The sequence below is a fragment of the Dermacentor andersoni genome, chromosome 3 (genome assembly GCF_023375885.2).
Source record: "Dermacentor andersoni chromosome 3, qqDerAnde1_hic_scaffold, whole genome shotgun sequence".
Taxonomy (NCBI): domain Eukaryota; kingdom Metazoa; phylum Arthropoda; class Arachnida; order Ixodida; family Ixodidae; genus Dermacentor; species Dermacentor andersoni.
In genome coordinates, this window is record NC_092816.1 from 208,062,443 (window position 1) to 208,079,219 (window position 16,777).

Sequence of the window (16,777 nt, forward strand, 5' to 3'; positions counted from 1 at the left end):
TAGACCATCTGGGGTTCTTTAATGTGCCCCCAATGGACAGCACATGGGAAATTTTGTATTTCGCCCCCATTGAAATGTGGTCGCCGTGGCCGAGATTTCATCCCATGAACTCATGCTTAGCAGTGCCAAAGCCACTAAGCAATCACGGCAGGTGTTGAAAAATTCTTCAGGTAACAGTTGATTGTAACAAATTGCATTACTTTCACATTTTACAAGGAGGACACTTCCCAGCGTCTTATCACACATGGATGAGCAGAACTGTGTCCATCTTTTTCACCATGTTAAATTGCCGCTCGCACTCTGCACTGCTCTGTGGCATCAACAAAATACCCAGAGTCACTTCGGTTTACCACTACATTAAAAATACTTGAAGGTACTTTTCCAGTTCGTGCTCCTTGCTTAAAGGGGTATGGTAGGGTAAACCCCTCAAAAAGCGAATTTGCGATTTCGGCACAGAAAAATCGACAGCGCTATGAGGAACAAACCTACGGAAGTGCGACCTCGAGCGCCCTCTCAAAGCGGTTCAAATGTCGCGCCGAATTGTGCCGCGCGCCTTGGCGTTTAAAAATGACGGGCGAAGGCCGGTTTGTTTATCGTTGTCGTTTGCGGTTTTCTTTGTTATGGCATGTTTTTTATATCTTTTTGCTTGTGTGCGTGTGGCAAGTAAATGATGTGTACTAAAAAAGTCATATATTAAAATTTTAAAAAAATGAGACGTCCACCCAATCGTAGCAATAAGGAATCCCATACGGGTTCCTCGGAAGGAAAGCATTGCAATTGATCAAAATTCGTTCTGGTCCGGGGCCCGAACCCGGGACCACCGCCTTTCTGGGGCAGCCGCTCTACCATCTGTGCTAACCAGGCGGCTAGCAGATGGCAGAGCGAAGTCAAATTTGTTAACTCGAAGCAAGAGTTTGACGTAATAGTCCTTTGTAGAAAAGAACTATATTACGTCAAACTCTCGCTTTTGCTTACGTGGTCGTGATCGCCTCTCTGTTTCGAGTTTCAAACTTATTACTTGCCCAGGAGATGGCACGATCATCCAGCAAATAGAGCAGAAAGAGAACTTAAAAAGGTAATCGGTATTCTTAGCAAATGCATTCATGGACGAACACAGAACACCAATGAGTCGCTCAACCAACTCATCTGATGCCGCTCCCCCAAGAAAATTTTATCAGTGCTTAGACACTGAAGACAGCAACTAACAATGCTGTAGCCTACTACAATGATGGTAATTCTGCATGAAAAGCTGTTCTGGAGGCCCTTGGAATTGTTCCAGGTCTGTTTTGTAATATTGCCCTTGACAGGATGGACAAAGAGCGTGTTGACAGGGCAGAATTCTATGACTCTGTCAAGAGCATGGAAGGACGACGGATAAAAAGGAACACTACGAACGGTTTTGGAGACACCTGCAAGAAATTCAGCAGTGAAATATATTCTCCTGTGGCATATTGAGCATCCACAAGCAGTATTCGAACATAAAACTTCCATTTTTCTCAAATTGAATTTTTTATGAATTTGTCAAATTCAATGTACCTTTTCTCAGAAAGTATTCATCCCATTCCAGTGAAACTTTGTACGCATGTACTACAACCAGTAATAATTATTCTGGACTAAAAAAATCTCTGGCAATATCAATGGCAACACTGGAAAAATTTACACTGCAAGAAACCTCCCTTGTGGCTTTGTGCAAGGAGAGATATTTTTTTTGGGTACGAACTCCGAAGTGGATATGATATCTCTTTATAGTTCAGATGTAACCTATGAGTATTTAGAATAACACTGTGTAATATCATCACAACCCTCTGCGTGATTGCAGAGAAAAGGTACATCAAATAATTAAATACTCCTGAAATTTTGGGAGTGGGCTACAGGAAAGGCAAGCCATCTAGACACAAACAAAGTGTCTCGCGTTGTACCCAAGAGCATCTTTTGTAAGCACTTGAAATTTGATGCGAATATCTGCAGCCGTTTCTAAAATATTACATTTAAACTAACATGTACCATTTACCCTACCATACCTCCTAAACCCATTCGCTGCCGCACGCCGCGCTCATGTGTGGGCCATCCGTACCGCGTATTTTTTCACCGAAAGTGCGCGTGTGCCACACGCTCACCTTTCTGTGCGTCATGAGCGCCTAAGCAAACTATTTGCTGGGCACTGATAAAAATACATTCATCGACATTTGAGAAATCTTCACAATTTATTATGTGAAGTTTTTTCAAGTCACAAGCGTGTGAAAAATCTGGAAGCACTCGGGCATGTGCAGAGCAGCATCACACTTTTCGCCCTCCCAGCGGCTTTCACTTTTCTTTCTTTTAGCCTCACACACCTGGCATTGCCTTGAGGCTACTCATCCCTGTCACTATCGAAGAGCATATCCAATATCTCATGCTCGGAGAGCGCATGCCGTCCACTGGGCACCGCCATTCCTTCAGCCACCAGAGATCATCACGAAAAAAAAAGACGAAAACATAGAAAAGTGCGTTCAAATGACACAACTCAGTACTGCCATCTATCAGTAATATATCCAAGCATCTTCAGATCAGGTGATAAGTGCTGCCACCTATCAACAGCTTCTCGAAATCCTAAAAGCAGCAGCCCGGCGATTCGCCGGCTTCTGCAACATTGCCACTGCAGCTATGCCCGTCGATTAGCCGGAATTGGCAGCGAATGGGTTAAAGCCATGACTGACCGTAGGCCTACGCAACGCCAGAGCAGCTGACACCGAGCAGAACGATGGAAAGTCTAGTGTTGCCAGTTGTGGAACGTGGCATTTGCTCACTAGCTTGAGACTAAGGCCACTAGGGCACCCAACAACCTGGTCAGCATAAGGAAAAGCGGTGCAGTTAAAGAAATAGTGCATGGATAAGGTTTGGCAGGTATGCTACTGCATAAGCATCAGTACACGTACATGGAATTCATTGCAAGGGTAAGCAGGAGTCAGAAAACACCCTGTTATATCCATTCCTGCACTACAAGCAGTTACCTTCTAAGTGGTTTCAATTTTAACTGTAGCGATAAACCTGTGCACTGATGAATGCCTTACGATACATGGGTGAATTGAGAGTAAACAAGCTTGTGCTGGTGAACAGAATGAAACCTTTTGAAAGGTGTTCCAGCCCTGACTGACACGTAAAATTGTTTCTGGCACTTGACAAGGAAATGCAATTGTAATGAAATTTTCAACCTTATGAACTTAATGAAAGCAAGAACATTGTCATTGAAAGTGGCAAGCATCTGTGCAGTTTTGTGCAGACAACAGAAGGAACTGACCCCAGGTGTAGGCCTGTCCCTGTTCAGTGAGCAGCACTGTGTGGCAAGCCGAGCAGCCAGAGAAGACGGCCTTGACCCGGTGCGGCCAGGCCAGCCGGTGGGGGCCCCACAGGTTGCGCTCCTGGGAGCCACCTGGACAATGACGACACTTCTAGAGCCCTTGTTTTGTGACAACAGACAACTTACAATGCTGCAGCACAATTCAGGTAAGTGGTGCCTACAATGTGGTGGCAATCAAGTGTTTCTAGCTTCAGAAGCACATTCGGCACATGACGCCCACAACACCACAGCCACTGAGATATGTTAAAAAGACACGAGTGAAAAATGATTTCATCTGTGTTAGTAAATTACCTAGCTACAACCCCAAAAACACCACTTTACCACAAGAAGATAGCTTGGCACACCAGAGAAAATGCAATAGTTAAAGGCGTATGGAGATGCTGCCTTGAAGTGAATTCGTCTGCTGGGACCTAGATTTAATTCTGTATCAGCAAGTTCTAAAGACTGAACACGGCAAGTTTAAGGAACTTTAACTGAATCAACGAGGCTTCAATACGAAAAAATATTTTGAAACGGGTGACCGCACTGCCAAAGCAGTGCTGGGACTTTGGTGCAAAATTCAAAAATGTAACTGACCTTCGTTTTTTTCTTTTGTGTGTTGCGTTAGGTTTAATGGCACATAAGCAACTACGGCTGTTATGTATCAAACAATAGGCACAAATTCTTTAAAAAATTGGGTGACCTCAGTGAATTCATGTCTGGGCAAGAGCCCCCGGGGTGGTCCCAACAAATTAACTAAAGACCTTGGCCTTCTCAGAGATGACAAGGCGGAGGACATATTCTATAAGATGTAGTGAAGCTCACTGTGATGTTTTAAAGTTTATGCCAACACCTGCTTCCTTTAAAAGGCTAAAAACACACAACACACCAACAAGCGCATCTTCGTCTAAAATCAAAGCTGGGTGAAAAGAAATGTGTTCACTGTAAAACGGAGTAAGAAGCTTCTTCCTCAGTGTTTCAAGTTTTCTGCATGAAAGTAAGACGTGGTTTACTGTTAGTTCAGCTCCCCATGTTTCACATTGGAGTCTGTCTTGCTTTGTTAGCATGAAGTTGTATGTGAGGTGTGTGTGTCCTATGCGAAGATGGCATAGAATCACTTTTTTTCAAACGTTGCTGGTGAGTGCAAGATTTCCGTTCGCCTAATACGGGCTTCAACGAGTGTAGTTTGTTGTTTACTTCACTGTTCTAAGCAGACTGTCATTTTCCCTTATAATGTATTAACTTCATGAAGTCTTTAGAAGGCATATTTATTTTCTTGATTTGTTTGTGTTGAGCTTGTGCCACGCATATGTCTGTACTCTCATTGTCACCAAGTCCAATGTGGCTTGGAACCCAGCATAATTTGATGTCCTGTCCCTGTGTGGCCGCTTTTATTAAATTGTGTATAATGTACCCCAATAGCGGTATGACTGCATTTCTGGAGTAAAGACCTCCGAGTACACTTAAGGAGTCTGTATATATATGCAATATTATTTATGAGGTTCTCCATTACTATTTTCTCTACGGCTATAGAGATGGCATAACATTCAGCAGTGAAGATGGATGTACACTACGGAAGTCTTACTGTTTCTTCCCAGTTCCCTTGAACCACTGCACTTCCAACATGACCAGCTGTTTTCGAACCATCAGTATACAAGCCCGTGAAACTGCTGCATTTTTCCTCTAGTGCAAGGAATTCCTGAACAATGTGCAGGTTGTGGGAAAGATGAACCACGCGGGCAGTAGATCATGTCTGGGGGCCATGCCAGGTAATGTGTCCACTATGTCAAGGTTCTGACACATCTCTTGAAATCGCAAGAGCAGTGGTCTACTAGTTTGTGGTTTGTTGAATATTATTCTGCAAGGAAATTTTGTTACAAGTGGATAGCAAATGTGTTTTGGTAGAGAGTGTACCTTAAGAATATATGCACAGGTCAGAGTGGCTCCTCTACTTTCTACATAAGGGCTGGCTGTAGGAGAGGTTCTGTATGCGCTGCATGAAAGACGCAAGTTTGAGTTATGTACTGGGTCTAATTTCTTTAAGTATGATGGTCTTGCGGAACCATACACTATACCGCCATAATCCAAGGAGGAACATACCAAACAGCGATAGATGTGCAGAAGGCACATTCTATTAGACCCACAGCGTTTACATGACAGTAGAGAGTTTTAGTTTAGGGGACACAAGCGGCTTGCGTAGGCAAGAACTAGGGGCGACGGTACTGTGCATGCGGAGACCGCTATGTCTGCTTGCATCCTTGGGTTGTTACGCCGCCGAAAACCGCTGTCCCTAAGAGGTCACGTTACCCACGTAACTCTCTCGGTGTTCGAGAACTTACGAGAAGCGAGACCAGCCAAGACAAGCCGCCCATCCCGCCACACAGACGGAGAACATGGCTGCACTGGCGAGGACACGTGCACGCGTGCATTTCACGGCTGACGTGCTAATAAAGAAGCTGGCCGCAGAGCACACCGGCACGCTGTCGCCGCAATGGTGGCACGTCAAAATTTGCAGGAGGCTCTAAATAAACAAAACACCGACCACAACGGATTATGCTGCACGAGTCACCTAACTACAGTTCACCAAACGTATGTTTGGATTACTACGGCTCAGCCTCAGTCGCAACGTAGGCACGTAGATAATATTATAAATCTTTTGCCTAGTGTCGACAGACATCGTTTTTATATATATTAACTGCTTTTAATAAAAACAGTTTAATCTACTTCGTATGCTTGATTTCATATTTTAAAAAATGATAACGCGGCAACGATCAGACACTGATGGCGCTGTCAGCACATGCGACCTCAGCGAGGCTTGCGTTTGGAGTTGCTAACATATAACTTTTTTCTGCTTGCGTACCCTAATTTAAAACACTCTAGTACCTTGAGCGATTGAGAAGCTTTCTTTCTAAGGCTGCTTATGTGTGGCAAAAATCTGAGCTTTTTGTCAAAAGTTATGCCTAAAATTTCTTTCTTTATCTACGGGAAGTATGGTAAACATAGGAAAAGTGTATGCAAAAACCGCTAGCAAATAAAATTTACTGAAATTGTGCAAAAGGTCTTAAAAAAAGAAAGTCGTCAACCACTGATGACATCTACACTTAGAGAAGAAGCTGCTAATCAATCTCAGGTGGAATATTTTCCTTGTTATTTCTGAATAACAATTATTCCATGCCAAATGCCCTAGGCCAAGAACTCAACTCTCTCTAATTTCCATTTCTAAATATACAGCCTATTACTACACTAGAGAAGTGCATTCCTAAAATATTTTTTGCAACTGTCCGCCTTAGTGGCATTTAAATTTCACAACAAAAGGCAATAATGACACTCAAGAAATATTGGAAACACTGATCTTAATCTCATGAGTACAAGCCATCTGATAGGTAATTTCGTGAAATTACACTGATATGTGTCCACTGTTATAGGCCTTGATCGTAATTTTGATCTCCTGTCAAAACAAAATGCACTATCTGCAATATTCTAAACAGAAACTTTAACTTTGTTCACTGTCATTTTATTATTTGACAATGGTACACATATATATAATTGGCTAAATAAGCTTTGGCAATCAACTCGCACAAAATGTGAAAATACAGTTTCAAGTTTGAGAAAATCTTTCAGTGTACTGCGACGTAGTTCTTCCTAAGACATTTCATTTTCCAACATCATCCTGTATGCAGGTATGTGTTCGAGGGGCCTCGCAGCAGAGTATGCTGCATGTGAGAACATTCTCAGGGTAACCCTACTGTTGCTGATGTTGAGTTAAATGAAACATATATTGCTATGGAACAGTATTTGCGATGACGAATAGGCGAGCAGGGTGAAGACAACGACGACGATTAGAGGCTAGCGCGGGCTGTTGTCGGTTGGCCAAGTGCCGCGTATTGACTTGTAAATATACTTGTATACAGCTTTTCATATGCATCTTCCTACGTAACATATCTGGTGGAGGTGGACGTTCCCTGTACCTCATCATGGAGCTTCGCAGTGGATGGTATGTCGAGCCTTCCTTCATGGCTCCCAGCAATGACAACTCGACTCCGCCGGCTCCGACATCCGACACCTGCTGCCACTTCGATGACCTACATCACTCTCCCCACTCCCCGTGATCCTGGCGTATTCTCAGGTAAAGATGGGAAAGACGTCGAGGACTGGATCAGCCTGTACGAACACGTCAGCCGCAATAACTGGTGGGACCCTACTATCATGCTTGCCAACGTAGTCTTTTACCTCGGTGGCACACCTCGAGTTTGGTTTCGGATGCACGAAGATGAGCTCACCAGTTGGGAGTCGCTTAAGCAAAAGCTCCGAGACTTGTTCGGCAACCCCTACGGTCACCAACTTGCCGCGCAGAAGGCGCTTTCCGGCCATGTGCAGACGTCAACAAAGCCCTACATTACGTACATTCAGAACATCTTGGCTCTGTGCCGCAAAGTTGAAACAGACATAACTGAGTCAGATAAGGTTTCGCACATCCTCAAAGGCATTGCGGATGACGCCTTCAACTTGCTCGTTTTCAACAACGTGGCAATGGTGGATGCAGTTATAAAAGAGTGCCGCCGCTCGGAACTCACTAAAAGCCGACGTATCGACCAGCAGTTTGCCCGTCTGCTCAGCACCTCAGCGACATTTTCCTGTGCCGACGCTCCTCGTCCTAACACTGGTGATGTTACCAGAATCATCCGACGTGATATCGAGGCCGCCTATCCGGCTGCCTTCGACTCCAGCCCCTCTAACGCACCTGCAGTCATGGTTTCCCTGATCCAGGCAGTTATCCGCCAGGAGTTCGCAAACATGGATCTTCACGTTACCTGCTTGGCCCATCGCCCTGATACCCAACAGGCTTCTTCGATTCCGCCCCGTCCCGCATCTTCTTACCCACCACGTTTCCGCCACCCGTCTGAATAGCGCATAGCTGACAACAAGCCCATTTGTTTTCACTGCCATCGAATCGGGCACATTTCTCAGCACTGTCGCAGTCGCTGGAGTTCCCCGAACCGGTCTACTTATACTGTCTACTCTCGCCCCCCAGGTGGCCCTTGTCGTCCCTATGCTGCTCGCTCTGATAATGCCGCCACAGATTATCCTGCGCCGAACCGCCCCTATTCTCGTTCGCCTTCGCCCCAACGAGGACAATCTCGCTCCCCTTTCCCCCTGTCGCTCCTATTCGCCGACTCCCTTTGGACGCCGCTCCCAGCCGAAAAATTAGACGATGCAGCGCCTCGAGGTGAAGCTGCATTGCTCCCTACACCGCCAAATCCTCTCCTGACATTCCCCACTCATCTGAACCTTCTCGACATGAAATTCGACGGTGTTTCTGTATCTGCTCTCATAGACACTGGGGCGCATTTGTCGGTAATGAGGGCTTACCTTTGTAACCGGCTGAGGAAAATAATCACACCCGCCACGACGCCTGTTGTCCAAGTCGCCGATGGCAGAACAGCCCCCGTAATTGGTATGTGTGCCCCTCGCGTCTCCTTCGCCGATCACTCCACTATCGCGCTATTCACAGTCATCGCCCATTGTACTCATGACGTTGTCCTCGGCTTAGACTTCCTCTCCGCACATTCTGGTCTCATTGACTGTTCCGCCAGTACTCTCCGCTTTGACCTGCCTGTTCTGGATCCCGTTGAACCACACCCCGGCCGCCTCAGTCCCGTCGACTTCGTTCGCTTGCCACCTTCGGCACTGACTTACGTTGACTTCATGTCATCCCCACCAGTCCCCGACGGTCACTACATTGCTGCTCCTATGCAAGACGTCCTCCTTACACGCGGGATCACAGTACCTCATACAGTTTTATCTATTACGGCGAACTGCGTCTGCCTGCCAGTGGTCAATTTTGGCTTGACAACACAAGTGCTGCCACGCGGGATGTCTCTGGCCCAGCTTTGCTTATTCGAGGATCACTCAGTAGCATCTACTGCAGTAGACGACAATTCAGCCGATCCTCCTCTACCATCGCAGTCAGCAACTTGTACCATCGCCGACTTACAGAAAATGACTGCACCCGAGATGCAGTCCGAGCACGCTCATGAGTTCTACCGCGTTCTGTTTTCCTACCACAATATTTTTTTACTTTAACGATCGTCCTTTGGCCCAAACTACAGCTGTTAAACATCGCATTAATACCGGCGATGCCCCTCCTCTTCATAGCCGCCCGTATCAAGTATCACAGACTGAGCGTCAAGTTATTCACGCCGAAGTTGACAGAATGCTTGCCAAGAACATTACTGAACCGTCATGTAGTCCATGGGCGTCACCTGTTGTACTGGTAAAAAAGAAGGACGGGTCATGGCACTTTTGCATGGATTATCGGCACCTAACAGGGTTACCAAAAAGGACGTGTATCCCTTAGCTCGGATTGATGACGCCCTTGACTGCCTCCACGGTGCTCGCTATTTCTCCTCTATTGACCTTCGCTCCGGCTACTGGCACACTGCCGTGGACGAGCTCGACTGCGAGAAGACTGCCTTTGTAACACCCGACGGTCTTTATCAATTCAAAGTGATGCCGTTCGGTCTATGTAACGCTCCTGCCACTTTTGAACGCATGATGGACTCTGCACGGTTTCAAATGGTCCACGTGCCTGTGCTACTTGGACGACGTTATAGTATTCTCCCCAACATTCGCTGCGCACCTTGAGCACCTCTCAGCAGACCTCGACGTTTTTCGTTGAGCCGGTCTGCAACTCAACGCATCGAAGTGCCAATTCGGCCGTCACCAGATTACCGTCCTTGGACATCTCGTTGACGCAAACGGAGTGCAACCAGACCCAGGCAAGATCCATGCTGTTACGCACTTCCTTGTTCCAAAGTGTGTCAAGGATGTGTGCAGCTTCATCGGCCTTTGCTCGTACTTCCGCCGTTTCGTAGAAACTTTCGCGGCCATAGCACAACCACTAACCGTGCTTTTGAAAAAAGACGCCTCTTCCCAGTGGGGCGATAATGAGGCCTCTACATTCTCATTTCTAATCGACCTTCTCACAACCCCTCCCGTTCTGGCCCATTTCGATCCTTCTGCGCCTACCGAAGTTCGTACAGATTCCAGCGGTCACAGAATTGGCGCAGTACTGGCACAACGCCAGCACGGCCACGACTGTGTTATCGCTTACGCCAGCAGGCTCCTCTCGCCCGCGGAGCGCAACTATTCCATCACTGAGCATGAGTGTCTGGCCCTAGTTTGGGCGTTTGCGAAGTTCCGCGCATACTTATATGGCCAACCCTTTTCTGTTGTCACAGACCATCACATGCTTTGCTGGTTATGCTCACTGAACGATCCTACAGGAAGACTTGGTCGCTGGGCCTTACGCCTCCAAGAATATTCGTACTCTGTCACTTACAAATCTGGCTGACTACACAAGGACGCTGACTGCGTGTCTCGCTACCCAGTAGACGAGCCTGACGCCGCCGCCAGTAGTACCGCCAATGGCATTTTCTCTTGTGTCTGCCTTCGCTAACATCGCCGATGAGCAGTACCGGGACCCATCGCTGCGAGTACTCATCGAGCGTCTGCGCTCTACACCAACCGACATATCCGTTCGCCGATATGTCCTCCAGGGCGGCATTCTGTACCGAAAGAACTTCCTCCCTGACGGCTCTAATCTTCTTGTCATACCAAAACATCTACGACAGACTGTGCTCTTTGAGATGCATGACGCACCCACTGCAGGACATCTTGGGGTAACCCGCATGTACGACCGTGTCCGCCGCTGCTTCTATTGGCCTGGTCTCGATCGCTCCGTCCAACGCTATGTTGCTGCCTCTGATCCCTGCCAGCGTCGGAAAACACCTCAGGTGCTACCTGCTGGTCATCTTCAGCCGATCACCATCCCTGTGGAACTGCTCTTTCGTGTTGGATTAGACCCCCTCGGTCCCTTTCCCATGCCATCCTCTGGGAACAAATGGGTAGCCGTCGCAACTGATTATGCCACCCGATACGCTACCACGCGGGCTCTCCCTATCAGTTGCGCCACTGACGTCGCGGACTTTCTCTTGCGTGACGTTATCTTACTTGATGGCGCCCCACAACAGCTGCTTACTGACCGTGGTCATAACTTCCTCTCGAAAGTTATCGCCGAAATTGTGCATTCCTGTTCCATTCAACACAAGCTGACTACCTCATACCATCCTCAAACCAATGGCCTGACAGAGCGTTAAACTGTACGCTTACTGATATGCTGTCCAAGTACGTTTCCAAGGACCACCACGACTGGGACATTGCCCTTCCTTACGTCACATTTGCGTACAATTCTTCCCGGCACGACACCACAGGATTTTCTCCATTTTACCTATTGTACGGTCGCGAACCGACCTTTCCCCTAGACATGGCACTTCCTCCTGCTGCGATCTCAACAAGCGAGTATGCGCGCCACGCCATCGCCCTCGCTGACCATGCACGCCAGCTTGCCTGTACTCGACTGACGGCCTCGGAAACCACTCAGCAGCGTCAGTACAACACCCGACGCCGTGACGCACAGTTTTCGCCTGGTGCGCTCGTGCTCCTGTGGTCGCCCTCTCGTCATGTCGGACTTTCAGAGAAGCTTCTTTCGCGATACACAGGGCCCTACCGCGTGCTGTGCCAGGTGACGCCTGTGACGTACGAAATTGCTCCTGTGCGTTCAACCTCGTCCTCTACTCTGGCATCTAGTGATGTTGTGCACGTCAGTAGGCTCAAGGCCTACTACACTGCTTCCGAGTCCGGTGTTTAGTCGCTCCGGGACGGCGCTTTTGCCGCTGGGGTAGTGCTAAGGAACAGTATTTGCGATGACAAATAGGCGAGCAGGGTGAAGACGACGACGATGACGATTAGAGGATAACGCGGGCTGTTGCCTCTTGGCCAAGCGCGGCGTATTGCCTTCTAAATATACTTGTATATAGCTTTTCGTCGGCGTCTTCCTACGTAACAATATATATATATATATATATATATATATATATATATATATATATATATATATATATATATATATATATATATATACATATGTCTGCGCTCTCCAAAAGAGTGAATGAACAGCTAATCTGTGGACTGGCAGTCTACACACAATGTTCCATATAGCATCATCTGCCACGGCTGCCACTGGGTGCTGCGACAAATGTCGCCACCGAGACAAACATTTAGGCAGGGCTTTGCGCCCTTGGCTTTTCCACTGCAAAGCTTGTAGTGAATTAATGGAGACGAAAGGAGAGAGAAATCCACTCACCAGTGCAATAACTACATCTAACTCTGCTTATACTTAATAAATTAGAAACAAAATTTGCGGCAGGAGATTTACAAGGCAACATACTCGAATAGCGAGGTAATTCCATGATTAGTTCGAAAAGTGTTTTAGGGCCCCTTTAATATAATCCCCTCTTTGGTCAGTTTTGGTGTCCTTTCTACTGCATTGCAATGTCATGTCACAGTATGCGGTCATGTGAAAGCAGGACTTTGCAATGTTTAACACTCTCTCCGGCTCACTCAGTCGTCCACTCTGTTGCTATGTCAGCTCTCACAACTAGTAGCAGCATACAAGGCAACCAAGTGAGCTGGAGGAAGCAAAAAACCGTGTCGCACTCCCACGTGACTACACACTGCAATATAACGTCACAAAAGAGCATCCTCCTGAGAATGAAACCAAAACTAGCCATAGAAAGCCTGTTATATTAAATTATTTATTGCGCTCCGAGGTTTGCCACTACATTTACTAAGGTTTAGAGGTCTATCACTCTCCTTTAACCCAAAAATATTTTTCCAGTAATCTTGCTGGAAGTAGAGTGCTATGGTTTTTATCTTGATCTGTGTATCGTGTGCTTTTAGACTGAGTAATGCAATTTCTAGCATGTGTTGTGCAATGGCACACATCAAGGTATTCCTAGGGGCCGCGAAAACGTCTGAAAAATCGGCCAGTTGGAAAAAATTAATGCTTGTCTTTTATTGCATTTAAGGGTTCAAACTGCCACAGGCACATTGGAAAAAGCTCTAAAGGATTGTCGGTACACATATGAGGCATACCGGTGCTTATACTGCGACAGGAGATACCAAGTACATGTGCATATAATTAAGGAATACATACTGTGTCTGGTGGCAATAGCCCCTTCCCACGTTTATGCTTCACCACAACACTTTTGTGCATGCTTCGCTAAGTAACATTTCTGTAAAGAGGCGAAGCTGACTTTCGGGAACCAGCATTATGCAACACACCGTGCTTTCCGAGCCTCGAAGCCAATTGCAAGGACCACAAAAGCCATTGGTGCCATTGCTGACAGCGGCAAATTCTTTCAATTAAAAACACAACACTCAATGGCAAGAAGCTTAATAGCGAATGTTGAAGCAGTTAGGCCTATCATGGCCACAGTGGTGGCTACAGCTGCCAGCAGATCTGTGTGCGAGAGTGCCAGTTCGAGGCGGCCAGGTAATCAAAACTGCAGCCGTGGTGGCTTTTATTAATGCTGTTTTAGACTTGCGGTCACGGCAAAATGTCTGGAAAATCAAATGGCAAAGGGTTCTTGCGTCCGAAATTTCAGATGTGCTGATATACATTGACTCTATGGGGTACGTGGTGTACCGCGAAGCTGTCCAAATTATCGGGCATCCGGAAAGTCGGTCGTTGACTGTACCCTGGCAACTCCTCCAGCCGATGGCAGGGTGTCAAAGACGATTTGTTACAATTCCTGTCTGTTACTCAAGCCAGCATTACCGCGACTTTCGTTCCTTTTAAGTAAAATTCCCTGTTTTCTCGGTTGGTAGACACACGGGTTATGTCTTTGTACACTGACATTGATGCGCATCTATCCGCTTGTTCATTACCTGGTATCCCAACATGGCTTGGACACCAGCAAAACCTAATTGATCTACTATATTTGTTTGACGTTATGTTTAAAATGCCACCTAACAAGGGCTCACATTTGGATTTCACGTGTAGAGCCTTCCGTGTGCTTAAGGAACTAGTGTACATGACTGTGTCTTTGCGTTTGTCAGCGATCTTTTGTACTACAGTCCATATTGTGTAGACTTGCCTGTGTGGATGATGATGACGTGTGGTGTTCCTTGGCAGAAGAGCCAGTTATGGCCAAAGAGTGCCATGACACATGGTAATGTTACAATATATTGCAGATGGCATGGGCAATGAATTCGTCATGGTAAATGTGACATGGCTGTAAAAGGGCCTAAGCACTCGCTGTAAATGGCATATGACATATAAGTAGTAAAATATTTGACACTGACTGGTTAGTGATGTGGGCTATGGCAATTAGGTTTCATTAAAAACGGGATACAACAAAACATAACAGTGACACAAGAGCTTCAAAAGAGCTCTTGCATACAAGGGCTGTTAATCATGTGCTAAAATTACGTGGCCAAATGACTTTCAGGGTGTTTTTTTACCTAAAAACCCTAAGGCGGTTTGCTGATCAAAAAGTGGTTCATTGCCAACGATTTTCTTTTTCAAGCCTACACATGCGATCAAGCCGAAGGATCTGCTTCGATCGAAGTCAACAAAAAATGTTACACTTCTCAATATTGGCTCTGGCCCAAACAATCTGTGCCGCTGCTGCTGTGTCAGGAGCACCAGCTCTTGCTACTAGCGTTGTTGCTGCCATGCACCTACCCGGTAAAACAAAATTACAAGAAGTTTTTGGGCAAGCTAGAACTCTATTACAGGGCTTTACTGGCAAGCATGCTAAATAGGCAAAGCAAACTAGGTGCAGGGGAGGATGTGGTGGGCAATTTATCGCTTCAAGAAACACTACTTTGCAACAGTTCTGATCTGCTTAAAACTTCTCATTACAATATATGATTAGTCCTGTAAGTGCAGTGCTATATATACTTATAATAATGCTACAAATAGTTCAGAACCAATTGAAGCAGAGTAACTTGTTCGCATGCAGGATTTTCAGAACAATGACAAGCAGTAACAAAATGAACAACCAGACATTTGCAGCATTAAGTGCAACGCACGAGAGGGACCAGAGATTGGTAAGAACAATGAAAGAAGGGAAGCAAGGGCTCAGAAGTACTGGTTCCGCAAGAACTGATCTCACTGTTTTCCAATACATTTCTAGTCGGCGGGGAAAACTGGCTCATCCTCCTCCCTAGGCCCAAAATAAGTCAACAAAGAACCGAAACACTATTGTTATTGTAGCGTGGGTATATGTACTTTGGAAGTACTGCGGTACAACCGTGTGTTTGGGGGTGTTGGCATACGAACATGGATAACATTTTAGCGCCAGAAGACAAGCACAGAATGGTGATTACCGTTATGTCGGGAAGCAGCAACTATCATTTCTCAGCGTTTGGTTCATGAAACCTGGGCATGCCAGTCAATCTCATTTTATACGGGTGTCACACGGCTCATTTCTGATCGCGATTGGTTCCTTTGCGCAAGCTGCGCGAGGGAGCCAATCGCAGTCGAGAACTTCGATCTGGATCGCGATCGAAAGTGGCCGTGTGACACCGGTATTATCAGATTGGGCACAGACGCATAAGGATCACACCGAATAACTTAGCTTAAGGAGCCTCCGCCCCCCCCCCCCCCTAACCACTGTAAAAAAAAAAAAAAATATTAATTCTGAAAAAAAAAAAGACATCAAACAAGTATTTTGATTTGTAACTTCATAACTGAAACACGCCTTCCAATGTTCAAAGGCGAGGATCATCAGCCACCGCGGTTTGCACCCTATGCACGTGAGTATGTCACGGCTTGATTGACTGCGCCATGGCGCACAAAGGCCACTCACCGGCGGCGGCCGCCTTCTGCTTGTCTTTGGGTCTGCGGCCGATCGTGTCCCAGTTGGTGCCCCCGGTGAAGAGCAGCGTGCCGGCACAGCCCGTGGCCTCGACGCGCTGCGCCGAGAGCGGTGTTCACGCGCTGGCCATAGCCGACAGAAAAGGAGACACTCACGAATCCGCGCTTGGCCTTGTCAGCGGCGTCGGCGGCGGCGTCCGGACCGTCACCGTTGGGACGCGCGTCGTCCGCCTGCTCGCCATTGTCGGCCCCGGCCGCCGGTGTACCCGCCTCGTCGTCGAGTCGCGGTCGCTTTGCCTCGCTCGCCGCTTCGCCGTCCATGTTCACGTCTGCGCTGCTGCCGTGCCGCCGCGACCGTTATTATGCCCCTACCAAAGGAAAGGACGACGCGATGAGCCCGCTCCGGTGGTCGTTGGAAATAGGCCGCACCTGGTGGCCGCGCGGATGGACAACGGAGTGATGTCGACCGCTCGACGGCTTTGCGATCGCGTTATCTTGCGTTTTAACGCACGCATGGAGGCGTTTATATTTTTTGTATTCGCATGGGGCGTCCGAGGCTTGTATCTACAACTTCCTTATCCTACGGCTTTCCGGGGAGCAGTAGATCAGAGTTTTTTTTCTTTTTGCCTCGCAGAAAGCATATGATTATCTGCATGCACATAATCAAGCACATGATGCGATTTCCGTCGTTTGCGACGAAAATCGCAGTCGCAGTGCCGGCCCCCCGAATTTCG

At 47.1% G+C, this 16,777-nt stretch overlaps 1 protein-coding gene across 3 annotated transcripts in view; it reads right to left on the reverse strand.

Moving 5' to 3' along the window:
- Positions 1-16,777, reverse strand: part of LOC126524337 (protein RCC2-like) — a 66,149-nt gene extending 49,372 nt beyond the window's left edge. Inside the window, exons 1-3 of one of the 3 annotated variants that reach the window (XR_011893522.1) lie at positions 16,200-16,777; positions 16,036-16,141; positions 3,278-3,409 (exon numbers count right to left, since the gene is read on the reverse strand). Coding sequence is in view for 2 of the 3 variants with exons in the window: in XM_050172667.3 (XP_050028624.2) it covers positions 3,278-3,409; positions 16,036-16,141; positions 16,200-16,364 (403 nt within the window). In the remaining variant the exon portion in view is untranslated. Of the gene's footprint in view, positions 1-3,277; positions 3,410-15,553; positions 15,821-16,035; positions 16,142-16,199 lie in introns of those variants that run through there. The other 2 variants (XM_050172667.3, XM_072287412.1) reach the window with 2 other exon arrangements.